This window comes from Polypterus senegalus, chromosome 18, assembly GCF_016835505.1.
Source record: "Polypterus senegalus isolate Bchr_013 chromosome 18, ASM1683550v1, whole genome shotgun sequence".
In the NCBI taxonomy this organism is placed as follows: domain Eukaryota; kingdom Metazoa; phylum Chordata; class Cladistia; order Polypteriformes; family Polypteridae; genus Polypterus; species Polypterus senegalus.
Genome location: NC_053171.1, coordinates 29,674,410 through 29,689,283, shown reverse-complemented (window position 1 = coordinate 29,689,283; position 14,874 = coordinate 29,674,410). Strand labels below are relative to the sequence as shown.

The 14,874-nt window shown below is 39.1% G+C and overlaps 1 protein-coding gene across 3 annotated transcripts in view; it reads right to left on the bottom strand.

Annotated features, from left to right (window-relative positions):
- Positions 1-14,874, bottom strand: part of LOC120519085 (tumor necrosis factor alpha-induced protein 2-like) — a 49,009-nt gene that overhangs the window by 17,473 nt on the left and 16,662 nt on the right. For 2 of the 3 annotated variants that reach the window (XM_039742179.1, XM_039742178.1), the window contains one exon: positions 4,773-4,955. In XM_039742179.1, coding sequence (XP_039598113.1) covers positions 4,773-4,955 — 183 coding nt within the window. Of the gene's footprint in view, positions 1-4,772; positions 4,956-13,562; positions 13,659-14,874 lie in introns of those variants that run through there. The other variant, XM_039742181.1, reaches the window with a different exon arrangement.

The window sequence follows — 14,874 nt, the reverse complement described above, 5'->3', positions numbered from 1 at the left end:
ACAAATAATGTGTTAAGGGAGTTACAAACTTGTCAATATCATCAATCATTTATCAGAAGCTTCCAGAACAATTAGGTGCCCCAGGCTATTAACATTGAACAGTTCAGTAATGACCACTGACTCACTGTGCAAGTCTCTTCACCTCACCTGGCATTCATAGGACATTCATAGTGATTACATTCTGTCACCTTGTAAGTTATGGACTTTCTCATAAACAGGGAGCAGTTTGTTAAGGTTGATTAGTACATTTCTACAGTCCATTATGCACAGATGAAAGCTCCACAAGGCACAGTGGTTGTCCTTGTCCTCCTCTCTTTCTATACTAATAGCTAGAGAGGATCTAACTGCCATTATTTAGCTTTCAAGTATACATGTGATACAGCATTGATTGGCACCTCTAACAATGTAGCACATTTCGAGGAAGAGGTCAAGAGGATGCAGAGGTGGTGCCAGGAGCAGAATGTCCAACTAAATGTGAGGAACACAAAATAACTCTTCATTGATTTTTGGCAGAATGCTGAATTGGTACAAGCACTGGTCCTCAGTGGAGAACACGTTGGGAGAATTAGTAGTTTTTAGTACCTGGGAACCATATTGGATAACAGCTTGAACTTCAATGAAAACATGCAATATATCTACAGTATAAAAAAGCCAGCCGCGTAGCTATTTATTAAGAAGGCAGAGGAAGCTCAACATTTCAGCTAGAATCCTACAGAACTACTACACATGTCATATTGAGAGTGTGCTGACTTTGTCATTAATGGTCTGCTTTGGGGGACAGTTGGTGACTAATAAAAATAAATTAAGGAAAGTATCCCAATAGTGGTCTGCTCTCTGTGAGCAATCATAACCAGAGCGTCAAGAATTGTATAACAGAAGAGCAAAAAGAAAAGAAAATAATATTGCAAAGAATTGGACACACTGCTTAAATAACTGTTTTCGGATTTTATCTTCTGGGAGGTGATGCTTGCTGCCAAAATTTAAAAACAAATAGAAGCAGAAATAGCTTTCTATGTATGCAAATAGCACTTGTAAAGAGGCCAAATCCAATTTTGCTGAAATAAGCAATTATTCTAGAATTCTGTATATATAAATATGTCACTAATTCTGTATTATATGGCATGCCTTGTATTTAAGTATGTGTTTCTGTATGTTGCTGCCCGGATTAAATGAAATTTCCAGTTTTGGACAATATAGGTAAACAAACTAAGTAATGAACTAATAAGTCACTTTGAATAAAGGGCGGCATGGTGGAACAGTGGTAACACTACTGCCACACAGTAAGGAGGCCAGGGTTTGCATTCCGGGTTCTCCCTGCATGGAGTTTGCATGTTCTCCCCGTGTCTGTGTGGGTTTCCTCCGGGTTTTCCAGATTCCTCCCTCTGTCCAAAGACATGGAGATTAGGTGGATCGCCGATACTGTGGTTGTTGTGTGTGTGTTTGTGTTTGCACTGTGATGGACTGTTCAGGTCTAAGCGGGTTAGAAAATAACTGACTTTGAATAAAAGCAGTGGATCACTATTGTGGTGCCCACAGCCTTGGCATCAGCTATCTCCCAGGACATTGATGGTCATGGACACAAACAAGAAATAGTGGAAAGTGAGGAGGGTCCAATAAAAGTGCAATGCAGATTCTTCAGTAAATAAATAATCCGTAAAAACAAGTGTCTTTGTGGGAGTTCAAAAACAATAAATAAATAGATCCAAAGGAATATGTTAATCCTCTTTGTTTCTCTCTCTCTCTCCTATCTCCGCTGCTCACCCTCCAAAGATGCCAGCAAACACGGTCTTCCTTTATCAGTTTTCATCACAGCCACCTCAGCCAGTGCTCAAAGCCCACCTCTGTTGTCCCACCACTATCCCTGGGTGTATATGAGACGGCCCTCAAAGCCATTGGGCACTTCTGGTCCTACAGATGCTCAACAGGATAAGACCGCACTGTTCCTCTCATCCTCTGAAGGGCCTTCTGACTGCCTCTCCTCCTTTCCACTGCATTGGCATGGTCTCCTGATTTTATTCTTTGATTTCTGCCAGTGGTCTTTCTCTCCCTCTGTTCTTCTTTCTCTCCTCCTCTTGTTTATCTACTCAGATTCCTTTTATATTTTTTGGGTGTAGGAATGAGGAATGGCTGAACTGATTGCAATTGCACATAAACAAGCAATCATCCAACTTCACCACCAAAAGCTCCACGGCTTTGGTGGATTTCCACTGTTGCGCACTCACACCCAAAAAACCTGAGCCACATTTAAAAAAGAAAAGAATAAAATCCCATGCCACCACGGACCCCTGGTGCACTGTACCACACACACTTGTGCTTCAAATTGTCAGCCATGCCAGGGTCTGCGTGGAATCTGGGTGGTCTCTTGCCTTGTCTGTCTGCATTCTTTGCTGGGTACTACTGCTCAAAGGGGTCATGGGAAATAAATGAATAAGCCCACTTTTAATAAATAAATGCAAATTCATGTTTACAAAGTCTCACATTCTCAAGACTGATGATTTCCTGGCCACTTGTTGCCTTCAAAGCTTCTTTTTGCTGTAAGCACTTTAGATTTCTAAGCAACTTTTTTTCCTTTTAATTGAAATGAAAACTAAAGAAATGAATATAAAAGAATGAAGGCTTATTATGGTATACCCAGTTCTTTCCGAATGGGCTCTGAGTTTCTGTGACTTTAACTGGTTTAGCAGGTTCATAAATGTGTCACTCACACGCGAGTAGGAGACCGCGGACGTATTTTAACACACCTGGGAAGACATTCGCCGTCAGGGAATGGCGGCGTACTAACTTTCTCCCTGTGCTTTCTTTCAGGAAAAAAGATGCTCCGCCACCATAAGCCGGCTTTGCCCGCAGTACGTTACGTCCGCCCTTCCTCCGCCATCTTGTCCTGACGTCATCGGTCCCAGCATTCCTCCACTTCCGGCTCCTCCCTCATAAAATGGCCGCCGACACCATGTTTCGGCGTCGCGCTTATGAACTGTTGTGTTTATAATTTTGACCAGTTTTTTTTCATCTATTATTGTGGATCGTCTACAATATACGGGGCCGGAAAACCCCAAACCTTTTTGCTGTCTCCTGCTCAGTCTTTTACAAATGAAAGGGTGGAACAAAATGTAGGGTCTGGTAAGCTGGAAATGATTCATCTCAATAAGGGTCTGAGGTGAAGATTCAGAGCTGAAAGACCAAGCAAGCGGCTGCCATGTACAAGTCTCCCTAAAGCTGCGGATGACCAGTAGGCCAAAAACCTGCAGCAGAGCAAGGCAGGCCAACCTGCGCACCGGACCACACTGACTCCTTCATCTGTAAAGCTCCCAGTGTGTGTAATGTATGGTGGTTAAGGCTCTGAACCTTAAGCCAAACAGATACCAATTCAATTCCCATCTCTACCACGCTGTGTGAACCTGAGCAGGTGAATTCACCTGCCTGGGCTTCATTGTACAAAACGCTATCCTGCTTATAAGCTGCCTTCAGTAAAGATGTCAGACAAATGTACAATAACAATAATTCAGTTTGGGACAACTGAAACAGAATATCTAAAAAAGAAATAACAAAGGCCATTTAAATAAAAAATGCTTTGTCTTCTGGTAAATGTGTTTTTAAGTAGAACTAAATTGCAGCTTTTTACTGTGTGCACAAGCATAGAGGGAGCCTGTGATGGTGCAGGTCTGCTCCACACTTCCCATTCCTTCCGGGAGACTCTTGAACCTGCCACCGTCTGTAATGTACTCAAAGGATGAGCCTAGCAGATGAGGACACAATACACAAAGCAAGAGGTAGGTGCAAAAGTGCCTTGGTGCTTTTGTTAAAACAATTAAAGTGTCCAAATAAATAGTGCAGTGCTAAAAAATTCAATAAATAAATAACCCAATAAAGCAGTGAAAATCTGTGAGTTTAAAAGCAAGACTTAAAATGAGAATAAAAACCAAGCTCAGCTGGCGGACTCTTCAACTCTTGGCTGCCACGAGCGGTGTTGCCCAGGCCACTTGGTGGATGGTTGTCCTTCGGTCTTCCTTTTTGCTCGCTTGCTTGCTCTGGCATACCTCGAATCCCTAGAGAGGATGCCACCTCGATCGCACTCACTCCACTACAACTATTCAGTGGGGATGATCTGTCCCTAGAGCATTAATCCTTTGCTCCTTTGTGTGTCTACGAACGCGCTGCCTCGCACCTACACCACCTGGCTCGTCCTGGCTCTCTTCACGATGCTATTCTCATGGCTCTGCCTCTATTCAATCCTTCTTTTCTCTCCTTCTGTCCCGGGCAGACTCCCCTTATACCAAAGCTCATAATGTGGCACAGGTTGTGAATACACCGTGCCCTCCGAGAAATTAATGAGGCCTCTGCCTGATGCGCTCACTCACACGTGTCTTTGTGATCAGGTAGGCACCCTCAGCCATCCTCGGAGCAAAGTGGTTAGAGCCTGCACTCTTGTGGGGCCTGATGCGTTATACGAAATGACAAACGCGCCACAGAGCACCAATCACAGAGTCTGGCTTTAATTCTGTGCCCAGTCTCTGCCCGTATGGCATGAGCACTTTTAATGGTGGCTACTCCAAATTCACGTGCATGTTCTAACTGGGGTACCTCTGCTCTGCTTTGTACGATGTGTCAGCTTGCCCTGTGGTGGGCTGGCAGTTGACCCCAGTCTGGCTATCATCTTGCTCTGAAGAACAGGACTCCATTTCTGTGAATCCTGGATGTCAATGTGCTTTTAAAATAAACTCTGGTGTGCTCGTTTACACTTCCTGCACTAAGGAAAACAGTAGCAATAAACTTACCAGGCGGAGGAGATGATTCTTCATTACTTTTGGTTTTAGAACCCTTTTTCCGGCGTAAAAAAGGAAGCAATTTTATGCTTTTATTTTTCTTTTCAGGGGATCCAGTATTTCTTTCATCTGCATCCCTTCCATGATCAGAGTTCTTGATGGCAGATTCAGGGCTTGAGGCCATTGCTGCTTCTCCTGCAAGTAGAAGTGCGCCTTAGTGAGTCGTTTGTGTGATTAACACGTTAAGGAGTAAAACACAACGGATCTTAACTGGGACTCATAAGTTCACATCATACAAATACAGTAATGTTATGCAATGCCGCGTCTTTCCTTGAGGAATTCTCTGACTTAATGTCAATTTTAATTACAAACTATGACACACTCTTAATAGTCGGCGACTTTAACTTTCATGTCGACAATCAGTGTGACCAAAAGGTAAAGGAATTCATGAACCTCCTGGACTCTTTTGATTTGAGACAGCTCGTTAATCAACCTACACATAAAGCAGGTCATACGTTAGACTTAGTGATTACTAAAGGACTTAAAGTTGATTTAAAGCAGGTCATTGATATCGGTCTATCAGACCATTTCCTTCTACTATTTAATATAGAAATAAAGATAGAAAACACTCATGAGAAGCATTTTGTTAAAAAATGCTTCTTTGACTCATCAGCAGCTTTAAAGCTTACAACTATTCTAAGCAATCAGTTTGTTTATAGTGCCAGCTATAATAGCGAGGATAATGTAAATAGTAAAGTGGAAAACTTTAATTCTAAAGTAAGAGCTGCTGTTGACATAGTTGCACCTGAAAAGACAGTTAAAAAATCTTCTAGTATTGTTATTCCATGGAAGACCCAAAGAGTGTCTGATTTAAAAAGAACATGTCGTAGAGCTGAGCGTAAATGGAGGAAAACTAAACTAACTATCCATTATGAGATATTGAAGGCTAAAATAACAGAATACAATAACACTGTCCATCTTGAGAGGCGCTGCTATTTCTCTAATATTATAAATAACAATGCTAGTAATCCCAGAGTCTTATTTTCTACAATTGATCATCTGTTAAACCCAGGTAACACAAAGGAATGCCCCCAGAATACTTCCAGTGAAACCTGTGAGAACATTGCTGTATTTTTCAATCAAAAAATTAATGATATTAGAGATAACATAGTATATCTCCCCAACACTGCAGAACCTCCAAAGCCCGGTACTCCATTATAAACAAATTAAATGCTTTCACCAGGATAGATTTACCTGAATTACATAGTATAATCTCTCAACTGAAACCCTCCACCTGCGTCCTTGACCCAATACCAACAAGGTTTTTCAAAGAAATATCAGGTGTGCTAATTGACAATATTCTTGATATAGTTAATTCGTCATTAGATACTGGGGTCTTTCCAGACTGTCTTAAGACTGCTGTAGTTAAACCCCTGCTCAAGAAAAATAATCTTGACCCTCTGCCTTTGAAAATTTTAGACCCATCTCTAACCTGCCCTTCTTAAGTAAAATTCTAGAGAAGGCAGTCATTTTGCAGTTAAATGACCACCTCAATAAACATGCTATTCTTGATAAATTTCAGTCAGGCTTCAGAACAAATCACAGCACAGAAACTGCACTCGTTAAAGTAGTAAATGACTTGCGGGTAAATGCAGACAGAGGCCATTTATCTGTTCTCATCCTCTTAGATCTGAGTGCTGCATTTGACACCATTGATCACAATATTCTTAGAAATCGCCTTAGTCAATGGGTGGGCCTCTCTGGCAGTGTCTTAAATTGGTTTGAATCCTACCTGGCAGGAGAAAATTCTTTGTGAGTTGTGGTAATCACATCTCAAAGACACATGATATCCGATATGGTGTTCCACAAGGCTCTATCCTGGGTCCACTGCTCTTCTCAATCTACATGCTTCCGTTAGGTCAGATTATCTCAGGTTACAACGTGAGCTACCACAGCTATGCTGATGACACACAGCTGTACTTATCAATAGCACCTGATGACTCTGACTCTCTCGATTCACTAACACAATGTCTTACTGGTATTTCTGAATGGATGAATAGTAATTTTCTCAAACTAAATAAAGAGAAAACTGAAATTTTAGTAATTGGCAATAATGGATTCAATGAGGTTATCAGAAATAAACTTGATGCATTAGGATTAAAAGTTAAGACGGAAGTAAAAAACTTAGGGTAAACCTGTAAGACTGTAATCTGAATTTTAAATCGCATATTCATCAGACCACTAGGACAGCATTTTTTCACTTAAGAAACATAGAAAAGTTAGACCTCTTATATCATTGAAAGATGCTGAGAAATTAATTCACGCTTTTGTTTTCAGTAGACTAGATTACTGTAACGCACTCCTCTCAGGACTACCCAAAAAAGACATAAATCACTTGCAACGAGTGCAGAATGCAGCTGCTAGAATCCTAACTGGGAAAAGAAAATCCGAACACATTTCTCCAGTTTTGATGTCACTACACTGGTTGCCTGTGTCATTCAGGATTGACTTTAAAATACTGCTTATGGTTTATAAAGCCTTAAATAATCGAGCTCCATCTTATATATCGGAATGCCTGACACGTTATATTCCAAATCGTAACCTTAGATCTTCAAATGAGTGTCTCCTTATAATTCCAAAAGCTAAACTTAAAAGAAGTGGTGAGGCGGCCTTCTGCTGTTATGCACCTAAAATCTGGAATAGCCTGCCAATAGGAATTCACCAGGCTGATACAGTAGAGCACTTTAAAACACTGCTGAAAACACATTACTTTAACATGGCCTTTTTATAACTTCACTTTAACTTAATACTGATACTCTGTATGTTCAATTCTTCATAATAACTATTCATGGTGGCTCTAAAATCCATACTGACCCCAACTCTCTCTTCTGTTTCTTTTTCCGGTTTCTTTGTGGTGGGCTGTGCCACCACCACCTACTCAAAGCATCATGATGCACCAACATTGATGGACTGAAAGCCAGAAGTCTACGTGACCATCATCATCAAGTCCTTCCATGAAAACCCTAAATACAAAGAGGACTGTTTCATTTATGTTAGGTAGATTGCCAAGAGGGGACTGGGCGGTCTCTTGGTCTGGAATCCCTACAGATTTTTTTTTTCTCCAGCTTTTGGAGTTTTTTTGTTTTTCTGTCCACCCTGGCCATCGGACTATTCTATGTTAATTAATGTTGACTTATGTTTATTTTTTATTGTGTCTTCTATTTTTTTATTCATTTTGTAAAGCACTTTGAGCTACATTTTTTTTTTGTATGAAAATGTGCTATATAAATAAATAAATGTTGATTGAATACAATTACAAAACAGACAATTGTTGAGTAAAAAAAAAGTAGGAAATGACTAATTGTGGTAAAGTAAGAGAATGTCATGTTATGAAATTTGGGTAAAATCTGAGGAAATAGTGCTGGCAGTTAATGTGCGTTCATAACATATTCAGTAGAAATGGAACTATCATTTAAAAAGTATTCAGTCATCAATCTGTCCCTTCATTCTGAACCATCATTATTGAATTATGTGCTCAATGAACACATTCTTCTGAACACTACACTAACACTGTGTGGGGCCTCCTTTTGCTCTCAAAACAGCCTCAGTTCTTCAGGACGTGGATTCCACATTCCACATTCCTGTGAGATTCTGGTCCATGTTGAACTGATTGCATCACCCGGTTTCTGCAGATTTGTTAGCTGCACATTCATGCTGTGACTCTCCTGTCTTACGATATCCCAAAGGTGTTCTGTTGGATTTTCATCCGGTGACCGGGAAGGCCACAGAAGAACATTGAGCTCATTTTCATGTTCATGAAAACACTTTGAGATGATGTTTGTTTGTTATCATGCTGGAAGGAGCCATCAGAAGATGGGTAGACTGTGGCCATGCATGGATGCATATGGTCAGTAACAATACTCAAATAAGCCATGGGCTTCAAGCAATGATTGATTGGTAATAATAGGCCCGAAATGGGCCATGAAAACATTCCCCCAACCATTAGATAGATAGATAGATAGATAGATAGATAGATAGATAGATAGATAGATAGATAGATAGATAGATATAGATAGATAGATAGATAGATAGATAGATAGATAGATAGATAGATAGATAGATAAGGCACTATATAATAGATAGATAGATAGATAGATAGATAGATAGATAGATAGATAGATAGATATTTTATTAATCCCAAGGGGAAATTCACATAATCCAGAAGCAGCATACTGATACAAAAACAATATTAAATTAAAGAGTAATAAAAATGCATGTAAAAGCAGACAATAACTTTGAGTAATGTTAGCATTTACTCCCCCGGGTGGAATTGAAGAGCCGCATAGTGTGGAGGAGGAACGATCTCCTCAGTCTGTCAGTGGAGCAGGATGGTGACAAAAGTCTGTCACTGAAGCTGCTCCTCTGCCTGGAGATGACACTGTTCAGTGGATGCAGTGGATTCTTCATGATTGACAGGAGTTTGCTCAGCACCCTTCGCTCTGCTACAGATGTTAAACTGTCCAACTTTATTCCTACAATAGAGCCTGCCTTCTTAACAAGTTTGTCCAGGCGTACCTGGAACCACAATGGCGTGGGCATTTCTTCTCAGTGCTTTAAGTTGACTATTTGAATAGGCGAGTCTTGGCGTGTAAAAATATATGTCAAGTAGTAAAAATAGTAAAAAGTGTTCAGGGAGCGATTCCACATAAAAGAAAATGGTAGAAGTGATCAGTGAAATAGAGAAAAATAGAAAAAAAAAAGATGAAGTCATACACGGAGCTGCTGGAATGGCTGCCACTCGCTGCTGCACCGGAAACAGAAATTAGGCCACCACCAGAAACTTAGACCATTGGCACAAGGCAGGTTGGGTGCCCAGATTCTTGCTATTGGTGCAAAATTATGACCATATCTATGCCTTAGCAGAAATGACGCTTCATCAGACCAGGCTATGCTGTCTTTAGCTTTGGTGGAGTTTTGGTGGCCCTGTGCCCGCTGCAATCTTAGCAGGTACAGAAATACTCCAACCTGGCAGGTCAAAACCACTGAGGTTACATTTTTCTCCCATTCTGGTGTTTGATGTGACCATAAACTTTAGTTCTTGGCCTGTATCTGCAGGATTTTATGTGCTGTGCTGCTGCCACAATTAGATAACTGCATGGATAAGCAGGGGTACAGCTGTTCCTAATAATTTGTTCCGTGAATGTAAAAGGGGCGCAGGGTCTGAACAAACTCTTGACGCGCCTGGCCTGAGTTCACATCGGCACAAATGGTGAGACTGTGGAGACAGTAGGCTCACTCTTTCTGTGCTAACTGTAAAAACATTTGATGGAGCTAGATGTGGGGGGAAATTTGAAAAGAGACGTCCGGTCTTCTGCTGGCTTTGTCCCCCAGTTGATGAGTTTATTAATTAATCAATGTAATTAGCAAAGAGCATGCGATGATTTTTAAAAAGTGGTGAAGAATTCTCATTTTACAAAAAGGCTGAAGGACTAGAGATCTGTCTCTTTAAGGTAACTGGAAGCATTTGGTTCATTTTAATTAGAATTTCCAGATGTTTGGCACAACATTCACTGAAAAAAAATGACCTGAATTTAAACGGTGAAAAACTGCAGCAGCCATTCAACAGTCAAAAAACATACAGACTCAAAGCAAACAATTAAAAACAATACTTTAAAAAGCACATATCTGATTATTAATAGCAAATCGAGATGTCTGCATTAAAGACACGCTGTTTGGATTGGCTCAGCAGCCATTACAATTAACTAAATAATAAATATAAAGAAGCAAAACATAACATTGACCTGTTACTCACAGACTCATCCATGAAGATATGGCAAAGTGTTTATTGTTAGAATGTTGCATTTTTAATAAAACATGAAAACAACAAATAAGAAATTGTGGATTCCTACCGTGATACGATCACATTACATGCAACTTGAGAACACAGCAGATTGTGGGCTGTTTTAAAAAAAACCAGCTAAAGTCTTTTCTATTTAGGAAAGCATATTAACAAAATTGCCTCTATTTATTATTTTATCTTTGTTTTTATCTTTAATGTGTCTTTGTTTAATTTTTTTTTTATGTAGCAGTTTGACGTTTACTACAAATGTAAAGTGCCTTATAAATAAAATGAATTATTATAACATTTTACAAATATTTATTGTAATGCAGCCTCATTAGCTTGGAAACGTTATAATGCTTTGAAATGTTGGTTGATGTGTGGAAACAGTAATAATATTTTACAAATACCACTAAACAGAAAAAAAAACGTGTTACATTTTAGTGGATAAAGTGTTTGTTGATACTTGATAGCTGAATAATTATAGAAACAAGGAGGCATTTATCCATAAACGTGAAGGTATGTGACAGAATTTTCATTATGCACCAAAGGGGTACTTCAGGGCGATGCCATAGAGGAACCACTTTTGTTACCCAAATGAAGCATCCACAGGAAGGCTCCAGAAAGAACCTTCTTTATTTAGAGGCGTAACGGGGATCTACGTTGAACCACGCCATGCTCTTAAAGGGCCGCCGTCATTTTTAAGAGTGTATAACAAAACATACACTGTAATAAAATGAAATTTACGGTAAAAAAAAAAACTGTCAGCTTTGATTACCAGAATTTTACCGTAAAAAAGAAGGTGACAATATTTTTAGGTCTACAGTATAACTTTTTTGTCTTTATAGCTCATTACAATAGAATTGAATGTTTAACCATTACCTGAAGTTCAGGCGCTCTAACAAACATGCCGATCATTAAACCATCAAAAAATATCAGGATCAAATACCAGCAGACAGTTTGCATCAGTACACTGTAAAAAAAATAATGTTTTTGCGAGCGTGGGGTTGCCAGAATTTTACCGTAAAAAAGAAGGTAAAAATATTTTTAGGTCTACAGTATACTTTTGTACTCCTTGTAACCAACTCCAACAGAAAGGAATATTTAACCATAATCAAAAACTCATCTTGTGTAATAAATATGACAACCAATAAACAATAGGTATTGACAGAGTTAAACCCCACTATAAAGCTTGCATCAGAAAAACAACTACAACCAGCTGCAAGCATACACCATTTAATTATACACACTGTAAACAATTCAATGTTTAAGAAAGCTACGGCACGTTGTCAGGTGGGCATGTAAAGTTATCTTTTGTGGTGTATGGTGTCCTACTTATCGAATACAACCCACCATAAATCAGCTTCCATAACCTCAGAAAAACTTCAGCACGTGGGGAAAAATAAGTCTGCTAGCTTAGGTGAAGTTTTTTTCCCTACTATTCAAAGGTATGCGGTTCACCAGGACCAATATTGTGAAAAGGGGCGTGTCCTTATGCAAATATCGTAACCGGTTTTACTGAAACAGTGATTTACCGTTTTAAATTTTACGGTTGTTTTTCTTCGTTATTTAACAGTTTTACACTGTAAAATTAACAGATTTTTTCAGTATAACTGTAATGCATCAATAAACGGTATTTTACAAATTTTGAAGGTAGAAAAATATTGATTTTACAGAACCTGGCTGTAAAAAATAATGAGATGTATTGTTTAAGATATACAGGTAATTTTCAGAAGAACATAAGGTAACTTTCCTTTTTTTTCAGAAAAGGTCCTTTACTTTCACCATTTACAGTATTTGTACCAGTACATTTACTGACATTTTTTACAGTGTAGGATAACAACGACTGGAAAAGTAAAGTTTACGTTTATGCTGGATGGCGTCCTACAGGTGTGCCAGCTTATCAAATACAACCCACCATAAATTCAGCGTTCACAGCTTCAAAAAACCTTCAGTACGAAGTCGGGGAAAACAAGCCTGCTAACTCTGTTTAAGTTTTTTTTTCCTACTAATTAAAACAATGTGGTAAAAGAGGGCGTTTCCTTATGCAAAAATCGTAACTGTATACAAATTTATAAAACCGTTAAAAATCCAGAAAATGTTTAAGTTCTGAAAATTTGCATTATATTCTATATGACAACCACACAGACTTACTTTATATCGTCTGCACATTAATTAAAAGTTATATTGAAGAAACAGCTACATAAAGCAAATACATCTGTTCGCTTTGAGTTCAATTATGTAAGACATGTTTAAAGTTAAGGAATATCTATTCTTGGTAACCATGTGACAGTGTATTAGAGTGAACCACACACAACAAACTGCAATTTTTCTTTAAACAGCTTGAAGGAGTAAAATGGAATATACAAAGTACAATACGATTTTCTTTCTGATGGCACTATCTCATGTTTTGGTGCCATGTTTACCATTTTTTCCACAGAAAAATAATATTTTTAAGGGTTAACAATGTAAAGATATACCGTATATCTGTATCTGTCTGTATGTTTCACTTCAGTACTTCGGTGTTACTGAAACAGGGCTTTACCGTCTTACATTTTACTGTTGTTTGCCTTCACTATTTAACAGTTCTACACTGTAAAATTAACAGCCATTTTTTAAATGTGACCGATAATGTAACAGTAAACGAAAAAACATGTCGATTTTACAGAACCTGGCTGTAAACAGTAATGTATTGTTTAAGACATACGCGTAATGTTCGGTAGAACAAAAGGTAACGTACATTTTTCGTTGAATTTAAGGACATTTTTACAGTGTACAGCCTGTTAAAATCTTTACGCCCGCAGCTGTCAATAACATGCATTGCCATTTTTATGTCTTGCTTTCATATCCCCTTTGGCATTCATAAAACGAAACTAGTAACTTAATTTTAAAACTGTTAAGTGTACGAGCAGCCCGATGGCATATACATCATATTTTAGGGTTCTTGAAAGTATTCCACATACCTGCGTAGTTCTCATGGGGTGAATGCGGGTGCACCTTATGCACTTCCAGGCGTGCCAACATCAATGTCTCGGATTAAACATTTTTGGACTACGAGCCCCTGCACAGTTATAGGCGTCTCATCGAGCGCGCCGTGCACTGCGGTGTCTACCTAGTGATTAATTTGACAAAAGGCTCTGGAGAGCTACGCAGCATTTCAAATGTGGACAACAACAACAACATTTATTTATATAGCATATTTTCATACAAAAAAATGTAGCTCAAAGTGCTTTACAAAATGAAGAATAGAAAAATAAAAGACACAGTAATAAAATAAAATAAGTCAACATTAATTAACATAGAATAAGTAAGGTCCAATGGCCAGGGTGGACAGAAAAAACAAACAAAAAAAAAACTCCAGACGGCTGGAGAAAATAAATAAAATCAAAAAATAAAAATAAAATTAAATTAATTAAAAAAAAAAAAAAAGCGTACAAAACGTGTAGGTGTTACCAGGTGAGCAGTTACTTCATTTGGGCGCCGTCGTCTTTGCATGTTAGTTAACTATGGCCGTTAACTCCGACCAATTATTTGGCCCTGCACAACATGAATCTGCTGCCTTAAAATGCAGTCCGTTTATTTTGTCGCCATCCTTCACCATCATCATCCGCAGTTCATTAACCCCTTAGTGCTCTTTTCTTTCATCCCTATCCACTTCATAATTCTGAGCACTCCCAGCGGCATCCGGAGGAAGGACATTGTCAAACCTAGACAATCCCAACTCCCTTCTTTATTCCCATCATTTAAAGTTCCCATAAAATGATATTTTCAGGAAACGCGCATCACAAAGATCTGAGCTAAAAGCAAAAATCCCGGATATCCGGGAAAATTGATTCAACTAACAGGTGACTCATCTTAGACTGGAACTCAGGTCCCTGGAGCTGTAAGTGCATCTCCTCCGCCACTGCTCTCTGAAGAACAGCTACAGTTTCTAAGTTGGATTTCTGCACGTCAAAGATGCGGGTAGATAGACCCCGTCTGGAAGAAGCATTGGGCGCTGGACAGGAACCATCTTTGGACGGGACGCAAATCCATCTCGATCAGCACTTAGGTTATCGAGATGGCTGGAATGATTTGCACCCCGCTTTATACTGATATTTGTAGCCGCCAGTGGGTTCAACACAAAGCTTGGAGGCGTGAGAAGAAACTGTAGTTCACAGCAGAAGAATAGTAACACCTATCAGTGTCTGAACCTGCCGTAGTCAACCAGTTTCTTGCTTCAAGCAGGATCGGCAGCAAAACAGTGGAGAAGAGTCTAGCAGCAGCCTGCAATAC